General features: G+C 29.6%; 4 protein-coding genes across 7 annotated transcripts in view; 2 read left to right on the top strand and 2 right to left on the bottom strand.

The window, feature by feature from the left end:
• The first annotated feature begins 104 nt into the window (after nucleotides 1-104).
• LOC124427911 (monocarboxylate transporter 1) lies at nucleotides 105-5,712 on the top strand. The gene is made up of 5 exons (XM_046971343.1): nucleotides 105-999; nucleotides 1,488-1,700; nucleotides 1,823-1,949; nucleotides 2,025-2,204; nucleotides 3,641-5,712. Exons 1-5 carry the CDS (start codon nucleotides 855-857, stop codon nucleotides 4,845-4,847), a joined length of 1,872 nt encoding a protein of 623 aa, XP_046827299.1. The 5' UTR covers nucleotides 105-854; the 3' UTR covers nucleotides 4,848-5,712.
• An 82-nt stretch (nucleotides 5,713-5,794) lies between these two features.
• On the bottom strand, nucleotides 5,795-7,333 carry LOC124427912 (NADH dehydrogenase [ubiquinone] iron-sulfur protein 3, mitochondrial). Its single transcript, XM_046971344.1, has 5 exons — nucleotides 7,161-7,333; nucleotides 7,006-7,092; nucleotides 6,558-6,808; nucleotides 6,240-6,485; nucleotides 5,795-6,161 (listed from the first exon to the last, which is right to left on the bottom strand). The coding sequence occupies exons 1-5, from the start codon at nucleotides 7,222-7,224 to the stop codon at nucleotides 6,000-6,002; spliced, it is 810 nt and encodes a 269-aa protein (XP_046827300.1). The 5' UTR covers nucleotides 7,225-7,333; the 3' UTR covers nucleotides 5,795-5,999.
• Nucleotides 7,334-7,486: 153 nt separating this feature from the next.
• Nucleotides 7,487-8,926, bottom strand: LOC124427917 (COMM domain-containing protein 5-like). Its single transcript, XM_046971347.1, has 4 exons — nucleotides 8,395-8,926; nucleotides 8,139-8,331; nucleotides 7,898-8,050; nucleotides 7,487-7,803 (listed from the first exon to the last, which is right to left on the bottom strand). The coding sequence occupies exons 1-4, from the start codon at nucleotides 8,492-8,494 to the stop codon at nucleotides 7,620-7,622; spliced, it is 630 nt and encodes a 209-aa protein (XP_046827303.1). The 5' UTR covers nucleotides 8,495-8,926; the 3' UTR covers nucleotides 7,487-7,619.
• A 1,180-nt stretch (nucleotides 8,927-10,106) lies between these two features.
• Nucleotides 10,107-15,004, top strand: part of LOC124427928 — a 22,148-nt gene continuing 17,250 nt past the window's right edge. The window contains exons 1-3 of one of the 4 annotated variants that reach the window (XM_046971385.1): nucleotides 10,107-10,577; nucleotides 11,253-11,394; nucleotides 12,870-12,977. In XM_046971385.1, the coding sequence (XP_046827341.1) occupies nucleotides 11,383-11,394; nucleotides 12,870-12,977 (120 nt within the window). In that variant the 5' untranslated portion in view covers nucleotides 10,107-10,577; nucleotides 11,253-11,382. Of the gene's footprint in view, nucleotides 10,578-10,995; nucleotides 11,130-11,252; nucleotides 11,455-12,869; nucleotides 12,978-15,004 lie in introns of those variants that run through there. The other 3 variants (XM_046971387.1, XM_046971386.1, XM_046971388.1) reach the window with 3 other exon arrangements.

A 15,004-nucleotide genomic window follows, 5' to 3' on the forward strand; every position in this document is an offset into this window, starting at 1 on the left:
GCGCGTGCTGGAGTAGAAGGAGTGGGGATAACGACTGGATCGCTCGGCAAGAGTAGGGGAAAGTGGCTACGAAGGATATGCGTGGTAGACAGCTGATCAGTCTGCTCGCGACGCACGGTCGGATGGGAGGTTTTTTCGTCGGAACGAGCCTATCTCGCAAAGAAACTCTAACGATTCATTCGTTACACAGTACGTTATGACAACGGCACTTCTGTTTTAAAGTCCTCGTCTACATGGTATCGTCGTCGTCCTTTATGCCATTTGAAACAAAACCAAAGTCAGGAATAAACGGTGCGTCGGTTTATTATCGTAGTAAGCGTTCTATCGAGCTCTCGTTGGCGTCGTCAGGTCAATTACACCGAGCGCGTTCTTCTCTTCGTATTCTTCTTCTTCGTCGACTAGACTCGTGGACGAAGGTGAAGTCTATGACCGGACAAAACGAATGTTTACATTCCTATCGAAGAAGAAAGTGGTGCGAGAACAGTGGTAGAACGTACTCTACGTTCGCTTTGATGAGGTTCGAGAAAACGGAAGAGGAGGACACGAGGGCGGACTATATGATTCGCGAGCATTGATATTCGTATTGTACTGTAGTGACAGAACGCCATACATACATATACACATATACATACATGTTAAATGTATAAGCATATATACTAGTTTGGTGCAGTTACGCCCGCCGTTAACACCCCTGCTATTTGATTTTTTTTTCTCTCTACATTTATCAGTTACTTGTCTTTGTTGTTGACACGTTTAATCATTATATATCGAAAGAGCTTTTACTAGTTGCAATTGTGTTTCTTTATCTCACTGTTAACGGTGCATGTCGGCGGTTAGCACAGAGTGGAAGGTTGATGACAATGCAACGAGTTCAAGATCAAGACAATGGAATCAACATTAAGTTCGGATCAAAGAAGTCCAGAAAGGGCGATTATAAATTGGTTTCGCAAGACGCGAAAAAGGAAAGACAAAACAATTATAATGGGACCAACAAACACGGTACGTGTTGTTCTCTCTATCTCTCTCTCTCTTTTTGTTTCTTTGTTTCTTATCATCCGTTCTCTTCTGTCACGCGCGTGTACAGTTTTTCATTGTTTGGATCGACAGTTTACTTGGCGGGAAAAACGTTATTTTTGAATTTAAAGCGGAAAGCAGTCATTATAAATATACAATCAATGTCAAAAGAATACGTGCATGATTATTTTTTTGCTTTAAAAATAATATTCTTGAAAGAAAGTAATCATTTATATGATATTTTTAACATGTATAAATTGTATATTTGTTTGTAATCACTTGATTGAACTTATTCGTACGCGAATTTATTTTACGTTAATATGAAAGTAAATTTGTATGTTATATTTTATTTTACAAACTAATTTCCCTTATCATTAAATATTTTTTAACAAAAATGTAATTATTCATTGTGTTTAAAAATTATTTTTTACAGTTTAAGAAATGTTTTTATTTTATTACTTTTCATATTTTAGTTAAAGATGTAACAGCAGAGGAAGAATTAGTACCCCCAGATGGAGGTTGGGGATGGCTGGTACTTTTGGCATCTGTTCTTGTCAATGTCCTTATTCCAGGAATGGTGAAATCTTTTGGAGTTTTATTCGTTGAATTTCGTAAAGTTTTTGATGCATCTCCTGCTGCAGCTGCTTGGATTCCTGCATTATGTTATTTTCTGTACAGTTCTCTTGGTAAAACATATGACTTGATTATTTATCTAATAAAAGAATTATTAAAATTTTATATATATATATATATATATATATATATATAATTCTATTTATATGAGTTAAATGTTAAATATTACTTTTAGGGCCATTGTCTAGTGTGCTTTCGGTTAAGTACTCATATCGGACAGTATCATTATTGGGTGGTACATCTGCTGCTGTAGGAATGATGATAAGTTATTTTGCAAACTCTGTTGGCTTTTTATGCGTTAGGTAGTTAAATAATTTTAATAATTAATTATATTTAATAATATAAGAAGAATAATTTTAAAATGGAAATATTTGTAGTTTTGGAGTATTGGTAGGAACAGGAGCAGGTTTGGCTTTTCCTCCAACCGTATACATTGTAACATCCTATTTTGTACGCCTACGAGGACTAGCCAATGGTCTGTGTATCTCAGGCAGTGCTTTAGGTTCTATATTTCTTCCACCACTTCTTGGGCTTCTTTTACAAGAGTATGGTTACAGGTAGATATACTATTAATAAAATAAAAATAATTTAGATGTAATTTTGTTATGTGATAGCACAATTTATATTTCGAGTACTTCATTCTTTAAATTTTTAAGGTCAATTTTGCATACATAATAGAAAATAGTAAAGTTCCTTTTTTATTTAAACGAAATTCTTTTGAAGAGTGTAATTACTACTTTAAAATTTACAGAATATAAGTACTCTATATATTTCAGTAAAGTGTATTTGAATGTGATTGTGTATATAAATATAGTGTTTGATACTTAAACTTTAATTAAAGTAAATTAATATTAAGGTGAGTATAGAAGAGTGTTGTAATATTATTCTATTTATTTAATAATCTTTACCTTATAGTCATATTTATTTTATTTATAGTCATATTTATTTAGCTTTCTATTTTCACAATTTTCTATTACATAGAATATAAATTACATCCTTTTCATTTATATGATAACTACGTTGATGTTAAGTGTAATTAAGTTTAATAAATACTTTAGGTCTTTCAGGAGAAAAAAATATATTTTCTAAATGTGAGTATGGATCATACTAAATAATATGTGCAATTTATATATCTATTATTTCTTAATTTCTTTGTTGCAGAAAACAATTAGTAGAGACACAGAAAGCAGTAATATGAAAATCTTTATACTGCATGTGATTTTAATTTTATAATATTTTTTAAAGCACATTTTTTTACAGGTTTATATATATACATATATATACATATATATATATATATATATATGTGTGTATATATATATACATATATATATATATACATATATATATATCTAGAATATATATCTAGAGTGGAATTAATAAAATATTCTAAGTATTATATTAATAATTTTGTATGTATATCATTTATATAGAATGTTGATATACTTTTCTGTGATTACATAATTATTAGTTTAATTGTTACAAATATTATGACAGAGTTTTAATTGTTGATTAATTCAATGCATGATAATTATAATATTTGTAAGACATCGTAATACTTCATTAGATATATAATGTTACATGTGTATGCGTGAGCGCGCGTGTGTATGTGTGTATAATGGTTTTTTAAGATATATATATATATTATTATTATTAAAAATGATTACATTTATTTTATGGATATTTATCTTTTTACTCCTATAAGTTATTATATATTCATACTAAATGACATACTCTTGCTGTAAGATTATTACTTATTGCAAATGCATAGAAGATTACATTAATATTATGTTAAAATATATTTATAACAAGTCATTTTATCTCAATCATTTCGTAATATCCCAATATAGATATTTAATTCAGTGCACTTTCTAATTTCTTCCTGAATTTTATATATATAATTAGAAATTTTTATATTAATATTATTATACAATTTTCATCTTTCAGATATAATTACAGTGTAATTAAATAATGCAACTTTGCTTTCTTACAGAGGTGCAGTATTAATAATGGGAGCTATGACTTTAAATGTGTGGGCTTGTGCTTTATTATACGATCCAGTGGAAAAACACATGATTCCTGCGCGACCATCACGCGATTCGAAAGATCATAAAAGCTTAGAAACTACATCAATTACTATTACTAGTCCTGAAGATGAGAGGAGACATAATAATTTTATTTCTTCCAACTCGAGCTGTGAAAAAGCTGCGCCTATAGTGCCAAAAAGCGCGTCTAGCGTTGCATTGGAAAATTATAAAAATACTCCTGTTCAAGGAAGAACTAGAAAAATTAGTATGCCAACTGGGCGTGAAATTACTGGGCAAATGCATAGCACACCAGCTTTACACGCTGTACCTGAAAGAGGAGTCGAAACAGGGAAATTGATAAAACGTAAATCATCCACTCAATCTCCCAGTACTTCATCATTTTATTATATTAGTACCCCTCATCACGGTAGCACATTGTCCGCATTACATCCTGCACATGCATCTACATTAACATTAAATGCAATATCTAATACGTTTACGAGAAAAGGGTCTGGCCGTGCACCGAAGCAGGAAGAAAAATCGGGAAATAAATTCTTTGATTGTAGCTTATTGAAAGATCCTATGTACCTCGTTATATTGATCTCAAATTCAACGAATGCTGTTAGTTATACGAATTTCGTAATATATTTGCCAGCTTATGCAGATTCGCTAGGTTTTGACAAGAGTATGGGCCCTCTTCTTCTATCGATCGTGTCAATTTTGGATCTCATTGGACGTATCGGTGGATCTGCATTGTCCGATATAAAGTTAATGCCGAAACATTGGTATTTCGTAGGCGGCTTATTTGCTTCTGGAGTATCCTTAGCAATATTACCAATGGCTACTACTTATACCTTATTATCTGTATATTGTGGAATATTTGGATTAGCTTCTGGCACATATGTCGGAGTTACCGCAGTTATTATGGCTGATATGCTCGGCACTGAAAAACTTACTTCATCCTATGGCATTTCTTTATTTGTTAATGGAATTTTGCAGCTTATAGGCCCACCAATTTGTGGTGTGGTTTATCAACAAATCGACCAATATGGTCCCATTTTTAGTGTCCTAGGTATAATTTTAATTATAGGTTCATTACTATGGGGCTTTGTTCCTTTCATTAAAAAAAGGCAAAAAGGATCAGAAGTTAACAGTCCAATAGATAAATTATAGTAATCTACATTTTTTGCTAATATATTGAACAATTTATTCGAGCAAAAATTGTATACGATTATTGATCGTGACATCCTTGTAGGAATATTATCATTTAACTTGAAAACGCGACACAAGATCACGAGACTAATATTAGAAAAAAAGAAACTTATAGATAATTCTTTAGCACTGTGATGCTGTATATATTTTACACGCACACTTATTACTCTAATTATTAAGAAAAGTATTATGAAAATTTAGAAAAACTTTTTGAAGACACAGTCTCTCTTTTTCCAAAAAAAAAGAAAAAAAAAGAAAAAAAAAGAAAAAAAAAGAAGAAAGAAAGAACAATTAAAAACCTTGCCTTGCACATAGGATTATTGCTCCTTGAAAGTAAGAACTTCAATTATAAATTATGATAAATATACGTCATTACGTGTTCGCGCGTATTGTTACTGTGTGTGTGTGTGCGTGTGTGTGTATTTGATTTTTATTTAGTACTTAATATAAAGTAAAGAAGTTGGTGCTATTTATGTCTAAAGGATGAACACACTGTTAAATGTTTAATTTCTTAAGACCTTTTAAAATTTTATTCGTTTTCCATATTATTTCATAATTGAAAACAAAATGTATTTGGATGCATTTTAGATTACTGTTACTTAACAATGTCAGTGAATATAGTAAAAAGAATAGCAAAATTTTATGACACACAGTAACTTAAATAATTTAATTTTAACATTTTGTTTTCACAATTTTAATTCGTAAATCACCGAAAATATGCCTTACTACGTGATAGATTCTAAGCACTTTGTAATTAATAATTAATATATTAAGTTTATATAGGTCTGTACACAAATGCAAAATAAATAGTAGCATAACAGATAAATAATTGTAATATTCAAGTACGTTTTGTATAAATGAGCACTTGGCTATATATACTTCATCTTTATAAGAATAATATAACTATGTATATGTAACTAAAACTGACTTTATTGACGAAATATTGCAATATAACACTTTTCATCACAATCAATTTGTCAATTATCTATAGCTTAGTACTGGATATTTTAGATTTATTATGTATTCGTTTATGATTCTGTTGTTTAACAGAACAAATTTTCGAATATATAATAACCAATCAAATTTTTTCTGATCTATTACTTGACCAAGTGTTTATTTTTCTCTTCTTTCTATTACTACATTTTCAATAGCTGGCGCTGAATCTCTGAATTTAGGAAATTGTTCCCAAGGTGCGGATAAATCAAATTTTCGAAATTCCTGTGCCAATTCCAATGGTTCTGCTATTACCCTCTTTTTTTCATCATCATAGCGAACCTTAAGATAAAAGTATATATTAATTAGTGTTCATAAATTTCCCATAAAACAAAAAAACTTAATATCTAAACACATTACCTCAACGTATCCACTCAATGGGAAATCTTTTCTCAGTGGATGTCCTTCAAAACCATAATCTGTCAAAATTCTACGGAGATCGGGATGACGAAGAAAATAAATACCAAACATATCCCATATTTCACGTTCATACCATTCGGCACCTTTGAATTCTTCAGTTATTGAATCAAGTGGTGATAATTCATCTGTGTATGTTTTTACTCTGATACGAGAGTTGTATACAAGAGACAAGAAGTGATATACAACCTAAAGTAATAGAACAAAATTTATTTCTGTTTATTTCATTATAACTGGAGAATCAATTGAAATACGAATTACCTCAAATCTATATTGTCTATTGGGTACATCTAGTGCAGTTATGTCAATTATATTATTAAATTGTGCATTATAATGACCTCTTAAGAATGCTATTGTTGGAAAAACTCCTAAAGGAGCAATCATAACTTCAAGTTCATCTTTGTTAACTATTTGAACTTTTTGTACATACTTTGGTAGACATTCGGCAACATAACGTCCAAAGTTTTTTAAACGTTCAATATCGATACAAGGATTAGGTTTGCGTACAGTAGCTATAAACACAAATATCTAGAATTAATTTAATATCATGAATAATCACCAATAATAATGCAAATCTGTGCATATAATTAAAAAACAAGCAATATCGAGCACATAAATTTGAAGTATAACATTTTATAATTGTGCAATTTATTTATAAAATACAAATAAATTCGGAATAATTTCCGAAAAGAAAAGAATTAAAACTTACGTCGAGTTTCTGGTTTTTCTGTTTTTTCTGTTTTTTCTGTTACTTCTGTACTATTGCACCGTATTGATGGAAAAGCTTTCACATAACCTAAGATAAAAATGGATCGTTATATAATTTAAGTTGATATTTAATTACGTTTCATAAATATCATTTACGTTTAGGAGCATTTGTAGACAGGCTTTGTGATAATTTCCAACAATTTCTTAATAACGATGTCATGTTGCTGAAAATCTATATTTGGAATATAGATTCTAAATGTATACAGGAGCGAACGTCAATGAAAACTGGTAAAACACACTGACACTCATACAAGTAGATAACACGCTCGTCTGATCGACATGCGCACTTATAATATTTCTTATTTCTAATAAAAAAGTTGAAAAGTAATAAAAAGTAATAGTAATAAATAACAATTATAAAAATTTGTTTTGTCATTATTTTAATGATAAATGAAAATAAAAATATTACATAATTTCTATTGTGATATTTACAAAATTAAAAATAGTGTTATTATAATTTCTAATATGATTGAACTTATTTTACAAATATTTTTTTCAATATGTAATTTTATTATAAAAAGTTTATAATAACATTTGTTGCTGCTGATACAATCATCAGCTATGCTGTATACTTTTTAAAGTATTCCGTTGTTCCAATGATTGTATCTCTACAAGAATGCTTGCTACGGCATGTCTAAAGCGATGAAATTGTACTAAAGAAAGTTCGAATGTATGAATTTCTCCAGTATCAAATGTACATTCCATTATAATGTATGGTTCCAGCACTCTACTTAAAACACTGAAAACAAAAGATACAAGAGTATATTGCCAAAATATACTTTGAAAAGTGATGGGTCAAAGATTAAAATAATGATTAAAAAAATTCAACGTACTTTGATGAAATAATAACATCTATACGCCATTTGCATGATAATAAACGTGGAAAAAATTTTGTTTTTTTCATTAAACCTGTAAGTAAATCTGCTTTCTTTTGACCAGATATAACGGTATATAAATCCTCAATGCAATCTGAAGAAAGAAAAAATCTGAAAAAAATACATGTGTCAAAGTGATAATAAATAAGAATAGTTTATACTATCGATAATTTTAATAACATAGAAAATATATATTTACTTTAATTCTTCTAAAGCTTGTTTGAAATCTGCCGGTTTGACAGAATATGATACATATTTAAGATATGTTTTTAAGATAGTAAAGATAGTAGAAAAATATTCATCTACATCTTCCAAAGGTATATTATATTTTTGGCTAATTCTGTCTAGAACACCTTCTTCTATATGTTCTTGTTCTATTGCTTTCACAGCAACTTAAATAAAATAAATATAGATTAGTTGTGATTAATATTAAAAATAAAATAATATTGTCTTACTTTGTATCAAAGGCCGGACAAATGTTTTTTTCAGTTCCGTCAGGTGTTTTGTTTTATTTCTTAAAGCTGTCAAAAGTTGAGTTTGATATAGCGTTGCCATTTTTTTAGAAGAAATAAGACTGTTTACTATTATTTAGCTATAATCATTGATCATAATATTTTCTATCATTAACTCACTTATTTCAACATTAAACAATGTTTGAACAATTTTTTTTCGATATAAACTTTACATACTTTTTCTCGTTTTATATGTTGTATGTTATTCGCAATATAAAGTTTATAACTTATTTATTTCTTGATTTTTTATTTGACAGTAACACTATTCAGAGGATCATATGATATGTGTCTACTTTTTTAGTTATCAATGACGTTATTTTTAAACGAAGAAGATTTTGAGTCTATTTTCACGTTTGATCAACGACCAGATGAAATTGGTACTATATTTACGCCGATAGATGTCAATAAAAGCGTTCTTCAAACGTGATAAAATGTTTCCGATCTACTTCTGCTTTCATCAATGATTAGAATAAAAGAAAATCTTGATAAATAGATACAGTTATGTATATCGAAATAACTTTTTAGATTATATTTGATATCTAATATATATCATAATTCTTTCTTAAACGATAATCGATATAATGTATCACATATCGTTTCATATTTTACGCTTAGTCATTAACGAATTAGCATAGTTGAAAACTGATTATGAAGGATGAAAGAAAGATGAAAAAACAAAACGAGAAGATGAATAAAAAGAATTTACGATCTTACAATTATGTTAACTTGACTCTAGTGTGATTTTCGAATCAAATCAAATCGAATTAAATCGAATTTAATCGAATCATTGCCTTGATTTCTTTTTACGTCAGTTGAACACACATAAATAAACGTGAGATATTTAAGGAAGCTTATTTTTTTTTCTTTTTTTTTTCGAACGGAGTTAAAGTTAAATACGAACCCTACGATGATCGATGCGCGTAACATTCAAATTTACGTCATTCTTTTCGCGGTGAAAGTAATAAACGTTTCTGCTGTTACTCCTCTCTTTCTCTCCCCCTCCTCACTCTCTCTTTCTCTATCTTGGTTTCTCTTATCCATTTTGCTCTCATTGGATAATTCGAAGGTTAATATTCACCGACGTACGACCCGATTCGTCGAGGTTTTTAGTCATAGGAGAGGAATCGGTCGTTTAAATATCGGGCAAAAATAAATGACCTAGGCACAGTTGGCTTCGTCGATTGTAGACGTTGGGAGTCCGCTGACCTGTTAAGCCGTTTTGATTTCTCATCGAAACCAGAGAGGAAAAAAGGCATACTATCCTCTCACATGTCATTTCGAATAAAATAATACTTTATCGATTACTTCAACCTATACTCATCAATCCAATATATATAACAATATTTCTTGGTAGTCAAAATTTCACATAAAAAAACTATACAATTGAAAATGATTTTAGAAACTCGTTTGATTTTTAGGTTATTTCGAAGTGATTTTTGAAATAAAAAACAAAATAATGAGATTCTGCAACGTCTTTTTCAAATTTATTTTGGGTAGTGTTTGGTAGAGGGGCGGGGAAGGGTGGGAGGGAATGACATAACGCAGCAACATTGGAGAAGATCTGTGAGAAGATCAACATCGGCAAGATCTGTGAGATCGAATTGATATATTTTTTTTTTAGATCCATACTCGTGATCCGTATCGATCGTAAAGCGGCGTATAGCATCACGTCTCGTCCTCTTCAAGTCATAGCTACATGTTTATTAATCGAGCTTGATCCAAGTAACCGTCAACAGAAATAGCATAGGCATTTCTGGGGTGGCTAGTCGGTAGAATACGCGACACGGCTCTCTCGCAGTTCTCTATCTCTCTTCATCTATCGCTATCTTTGTCTGTTTGTCTCTCTTTCTTCGAAAATCTCAGAGTAACTAAGTATCTGGATAGCTTTCAAGAAGGCGTGAAAAACAATGTGCGAAAAGCCTAATTGTTCTGCGCAGACGATCGATTTTCTTGACGAAGCACGTTGTGCGATCGTGATTTCGATTGATTGTCTAACAATAAGACGTACCGGTTGACTTATTGAACACGGATTAAAAAGGATTAAAAAGGATTATCTGAAACATTGAGTTATATAAAAAATCTCTCACGTCTTTTTACTATTTCGGTGGAGTTAGCTTCATCGAGGAGTAAGTAATAACGTTTTTTGCTTTGTTTATTTCATGCCTGTGATTCGTAGTACGAATAAACGGATAGATTTCTTTTTTTTCTTCTTTTCTTTTCTTTTTGTTTTATTATTCAAATAAACGTAGCAATATTGTAGAGCTAAGTGGATGTATTATAAAAAAATAATTGTATTATGATCATGACTACAAACGACGCATAGTTGTTATTTACGTCAAAATTATAGTCAATCGAAATGCTTTGTCTGTTTGGAGAACAATTATTTTGAGATAAAACAAACTTTTAAAAATGAAACAAACAGACAAACTTTTAGTAGGCTTGATATATAATGTTTTGTAAAAAGTATATAGTAATTAGCTCGTGGAGCCATCTACATTACGTGAGACAAGAAAGATTTCCAAAATTTGCGAACATTTTCAAGTTACACGTAACACAATTCACATCATGTATATTATCGTGTTCCTGCTACGATCAATTTAATCGTGTTTCCTTGCGTTTAGTTTACATCGATCTCTAATAAAATAATGTGTGTTAATCGTGTTAGAGCGAATTACAGGGTGCACATTCGATTAATAATTTATAAAAGAAGAAGGAGAAAAGAAAAAGAAAAAAGAAAAGTTAAGAATATATAAATAAATTTGTGAAAGCATATGTCAAAAGAAAAATTCGTTTTTTTTTAGGATGGATTGAAATAAGTGAAGGATAAACGATGCTCAAATAAACTCGTAACGTGATGTGCCAGTTCGAAAATGCAGTAAATTTTCTGAGTTACTTTACGAACCTTTTGCACGTAACAAAAGGCAATTTTCCATGAGTGTGCTGGTGTGTATCAAAAACTAGCACCTGCCCCAGATTCGCAATTGCGAATACTATATATGTTAGGTACAACCCTTAAAAACAATATGAGTGTAATTTAAAGTTTTGCTCAGTATCCAAACAACCTCTTATCGAAGAAAAAGGAAGATCCGTTCTTTCTTCGTCTTTTGATTGATATGTTCGATCTTTCGGATACACGGCTTTCGTTTTTCTTGTTTCATTTTCTTTTACTGTTTTTTTTTTGTCACTGTAAATCTTAGTTCGCATGATCGAATGTATCGATATCACGTTGGATCACGAATCTTTTGGTATTCTTGTTTTATATTTCGTTATGACTGATTGAATATCTGGAATAATCTATAGTTATTGATTAAATTTAAAAATTATTATGTTTAAACAAGATTGTTTTTTATAGACGTATATTATATACATAGTATATGCATAAATATAAATTCGTATAATTATGCATATGTATGCAGGATGACGTATGTATATAAACATATAAAGTTCAACTTAAAAAAAAATGATTTAATAATGTATCTTTTGGTATCCTTTTTAATATTTTATTTATGATTGATCGAACATTTGAAGAAATTATAAACTATGTATAAAAATATGAATTTTTATAATTATATTTATGTATATTATATACACATATCTAAATACGTAGGTGATATATATGTATATATTTATATATTTATGTACATGCAAATGTCGATTTAAAACAAAAAAGAAAAGAAAGAAAGTAACTTACATTTTCTTCGTCAATAATCAAAAGTAATGTGATCGAAAATTGGACGGATGGATCGATTGAAATCGGTACCGGAAAAAGCATCTCGTTTAGGAGCACTTTATTCAAAGTTTTATAATTATACGAAATTTAAATAGATTTAGAACGGAGCTTTTGGAAGAGTCAGAACACGCGCCAGAGCGAGCTCATTCGGACCATGACCCAGACCTATGTAACTCTCTTTTTCTTTCTCTCTCTCCCTCCCTCCCTTTCTCCTTCCATCTCTCTCTCTCTCTCTCTCTCTCTCTCTCTCTCTCTTTCCGAGAGTACATCTATGTACGAAATTAGTCGGTACGTTGCAAAAGGTCGCATTAAACTTTTCATCGGTCGCAGTCGGTTCCGAAAGGCTGATCTTTATCGAGATACGTTTGACTTTATTCAGATATAGTTCGGAATTATTTAAAAATAGAAAAAAGTTGAGGAGTGATTAAGAGTAACGAAATCGATTTTTCTATGAAAGTTATATTTTTCAGTAAAGCTGTTTGTAATAGGTCTATCGAAATATTTTATATTTGTTTTATTTAACAAAGTTTTTTTTGTATAAAAACAAAAGAAAATCAAGTTTTAGTTAAAAATAATTGTTTGCTAAGTGAACGTAAAATAGATATAAAAGTAAATATGGCAAACGCAATAAACGTAGACGTAAAAGATTCTAATTCTTAATTTATAATTTATATTTTCTGTTTTGCAGTGTTCTTCGAAAAAAGAGAAGGATTTCTGTTCAAATACGGATATGGTGTTGAAATTCATGAATATCCTGTTTCCGACTTCATTCGAAATTTATCCGTTTGTTAAACTTGTAAGTATTTCATTATACAATCTATGAGATAAAATTATTTCGTAAATAATGCCTGTACAAGACGCTTTATTTACAAAGAGATTTACACTATGCAATGCTAATTTCAAAACAAATGTAATGAATTCATTTAAAGATGCAGACTAAAAAAAAAGAAAAACAAACAAGTTTGTTGTCTATCAAATGATGTTGTTTATCATCGGAATCGAACGGAGAAGTAAATAATATAGTTAGCTATCTTGAATATTAAACGGCAAAACTCATGAAAATTTTAGTCGCGTCGAAATGTCAATGATACGTGCCGATGGTGTTTGCACGTGAGAGAAAATGATTAAGTATCATTATGATTCAGGTTGATCTCGCATGCGAGTTATTAACAACGTTAACCTCCACGCTTAGAGATGTCTTATGAATTTTATTGAAGCTCAATGTACCACTTTGGTCGACTGTGCAAATAAATTAAAGAATTTATACCTGAAATTAGAAGCGAAATTAATATCGTATGCTAGCTTCGTCGTATCCTTCGTCGAACGATTAAACTTTGTTCAAGAATTTCGATCTTAAGTTACTCTTTTTTTCTCTCTTGAAGCTTCCATTTAAACGAAGTACATGGTCTCTTTCGAAGGGATTGTATAGTTTAGGATAACTTCGGAAAAGATGGCTGTGAATTCAAAAACAGGTCTACAATTTTGATCGTATCATGGAAAAATAAACAGATTTTTTTTTAATCATTTCTTTATCAATTAAACTCTTAATTATTTATCAACTCTGGCATATCGATTGTATCATTTTTATAATAATAAAAAATAATCTTAAAAATAATAATAATAAAAAGTAATCTTCTAGTATAAATGAAATGGTTTAAATTAGCGTTCCTCAATCTATCAGCCGCGAAATGATACTTATTACCTTATACAAAAGTGAAAAAAATGATTAATGATCTATAAGATTTTCAAAAAGTTTTCGCAGAATGGTCTTATGGGAATATTACGGTAACAATCATTTATTTAAATAAAATAATATACATTAACTCCAGTTTACCAGATTCTTAAAAATCGTATTCATATTATAAACATTTGGATAATGGTATTATTACAAACAAATGTATTGGGCCGCATTCCAAAAAGATTGAGAAACGTTGCTCCAAATTATTTATTTTTAATAATATTCTTTGCTTTTCTTTTTTTTTTTATAAATTTCAATCTTGATAGACTTGTTACAGTGCAGACATTTATAATAAAAATTGCATTACATTCTAATCTTCAGTATTCTTCGTTATATTATAATTTTTTTATAACTTACACATTCATTTTTATAAAATTTTTGTTTCATCCCTCATTTTCAATTAATAATTTCTATGTCGTTGCTAGCGAAAAAATTCTAATCCTTCTAGCAGCACGTTTGTTATTTTTCGAAGATATTAATTTATTTGATTTCTACTCTGTTGCTCCTGCTTTTTTTTAGATTAATGTGTTTTTCATACAATTAACTACTTAGGAATTTTCCGAAATCAGATTTACAGCAAACAATAATTTTTTAGCATCAATAACAGTTTTAATAGAAGGGTTGAATTATTGCATGTCATGAACTTTGTAATTGATATATTATTATGAACATTTTTTTTGTCGATTGATGTAGAGTTTTTTATGCTTGTAGGAGAAATATGGTTAACTTATTCACGAAACTTATAGTCCATCTATTTTGTATTCATGGGAGAGTTTTGTCTTAGTCTTCTTTCGTTAATAAAAGTATCAATTTTAGAATTAAAATAAAGTAAATAATTTTCGTTGGGTAATTGAATTAACAAAAGAATAATCAATGTTATAACGGAATAATCCAAATCATAGATCGATAATTAGCTAAAGTAAACATTATAAGTTCATATATAAACAAATTATAAGCTATAACTTACTTTTTTGTTTGTTTTTTTGTTTCTTTTTTCTGTAGTAAAAACCCATTTATGACGATTACTTATTACTCTTGTATTGCACAAACTATTATTTAATACTAGATAATTTTTATTTCATTAA

The sequence above is a fragment of the Vespa crabro genome, chromosome 11 (genome assembly GCF_910589235.1).
Source record: "Vespa crabro chromosome 11, iyVesCrab1.2, whole genome shotgun sequence".
Classification (NCBI taxonomy): Eukaryota; Metazoa; Arthropoda; class Insecta; order Hymenoptera; family Vespidae; genus Vespa; species Vespa crabro.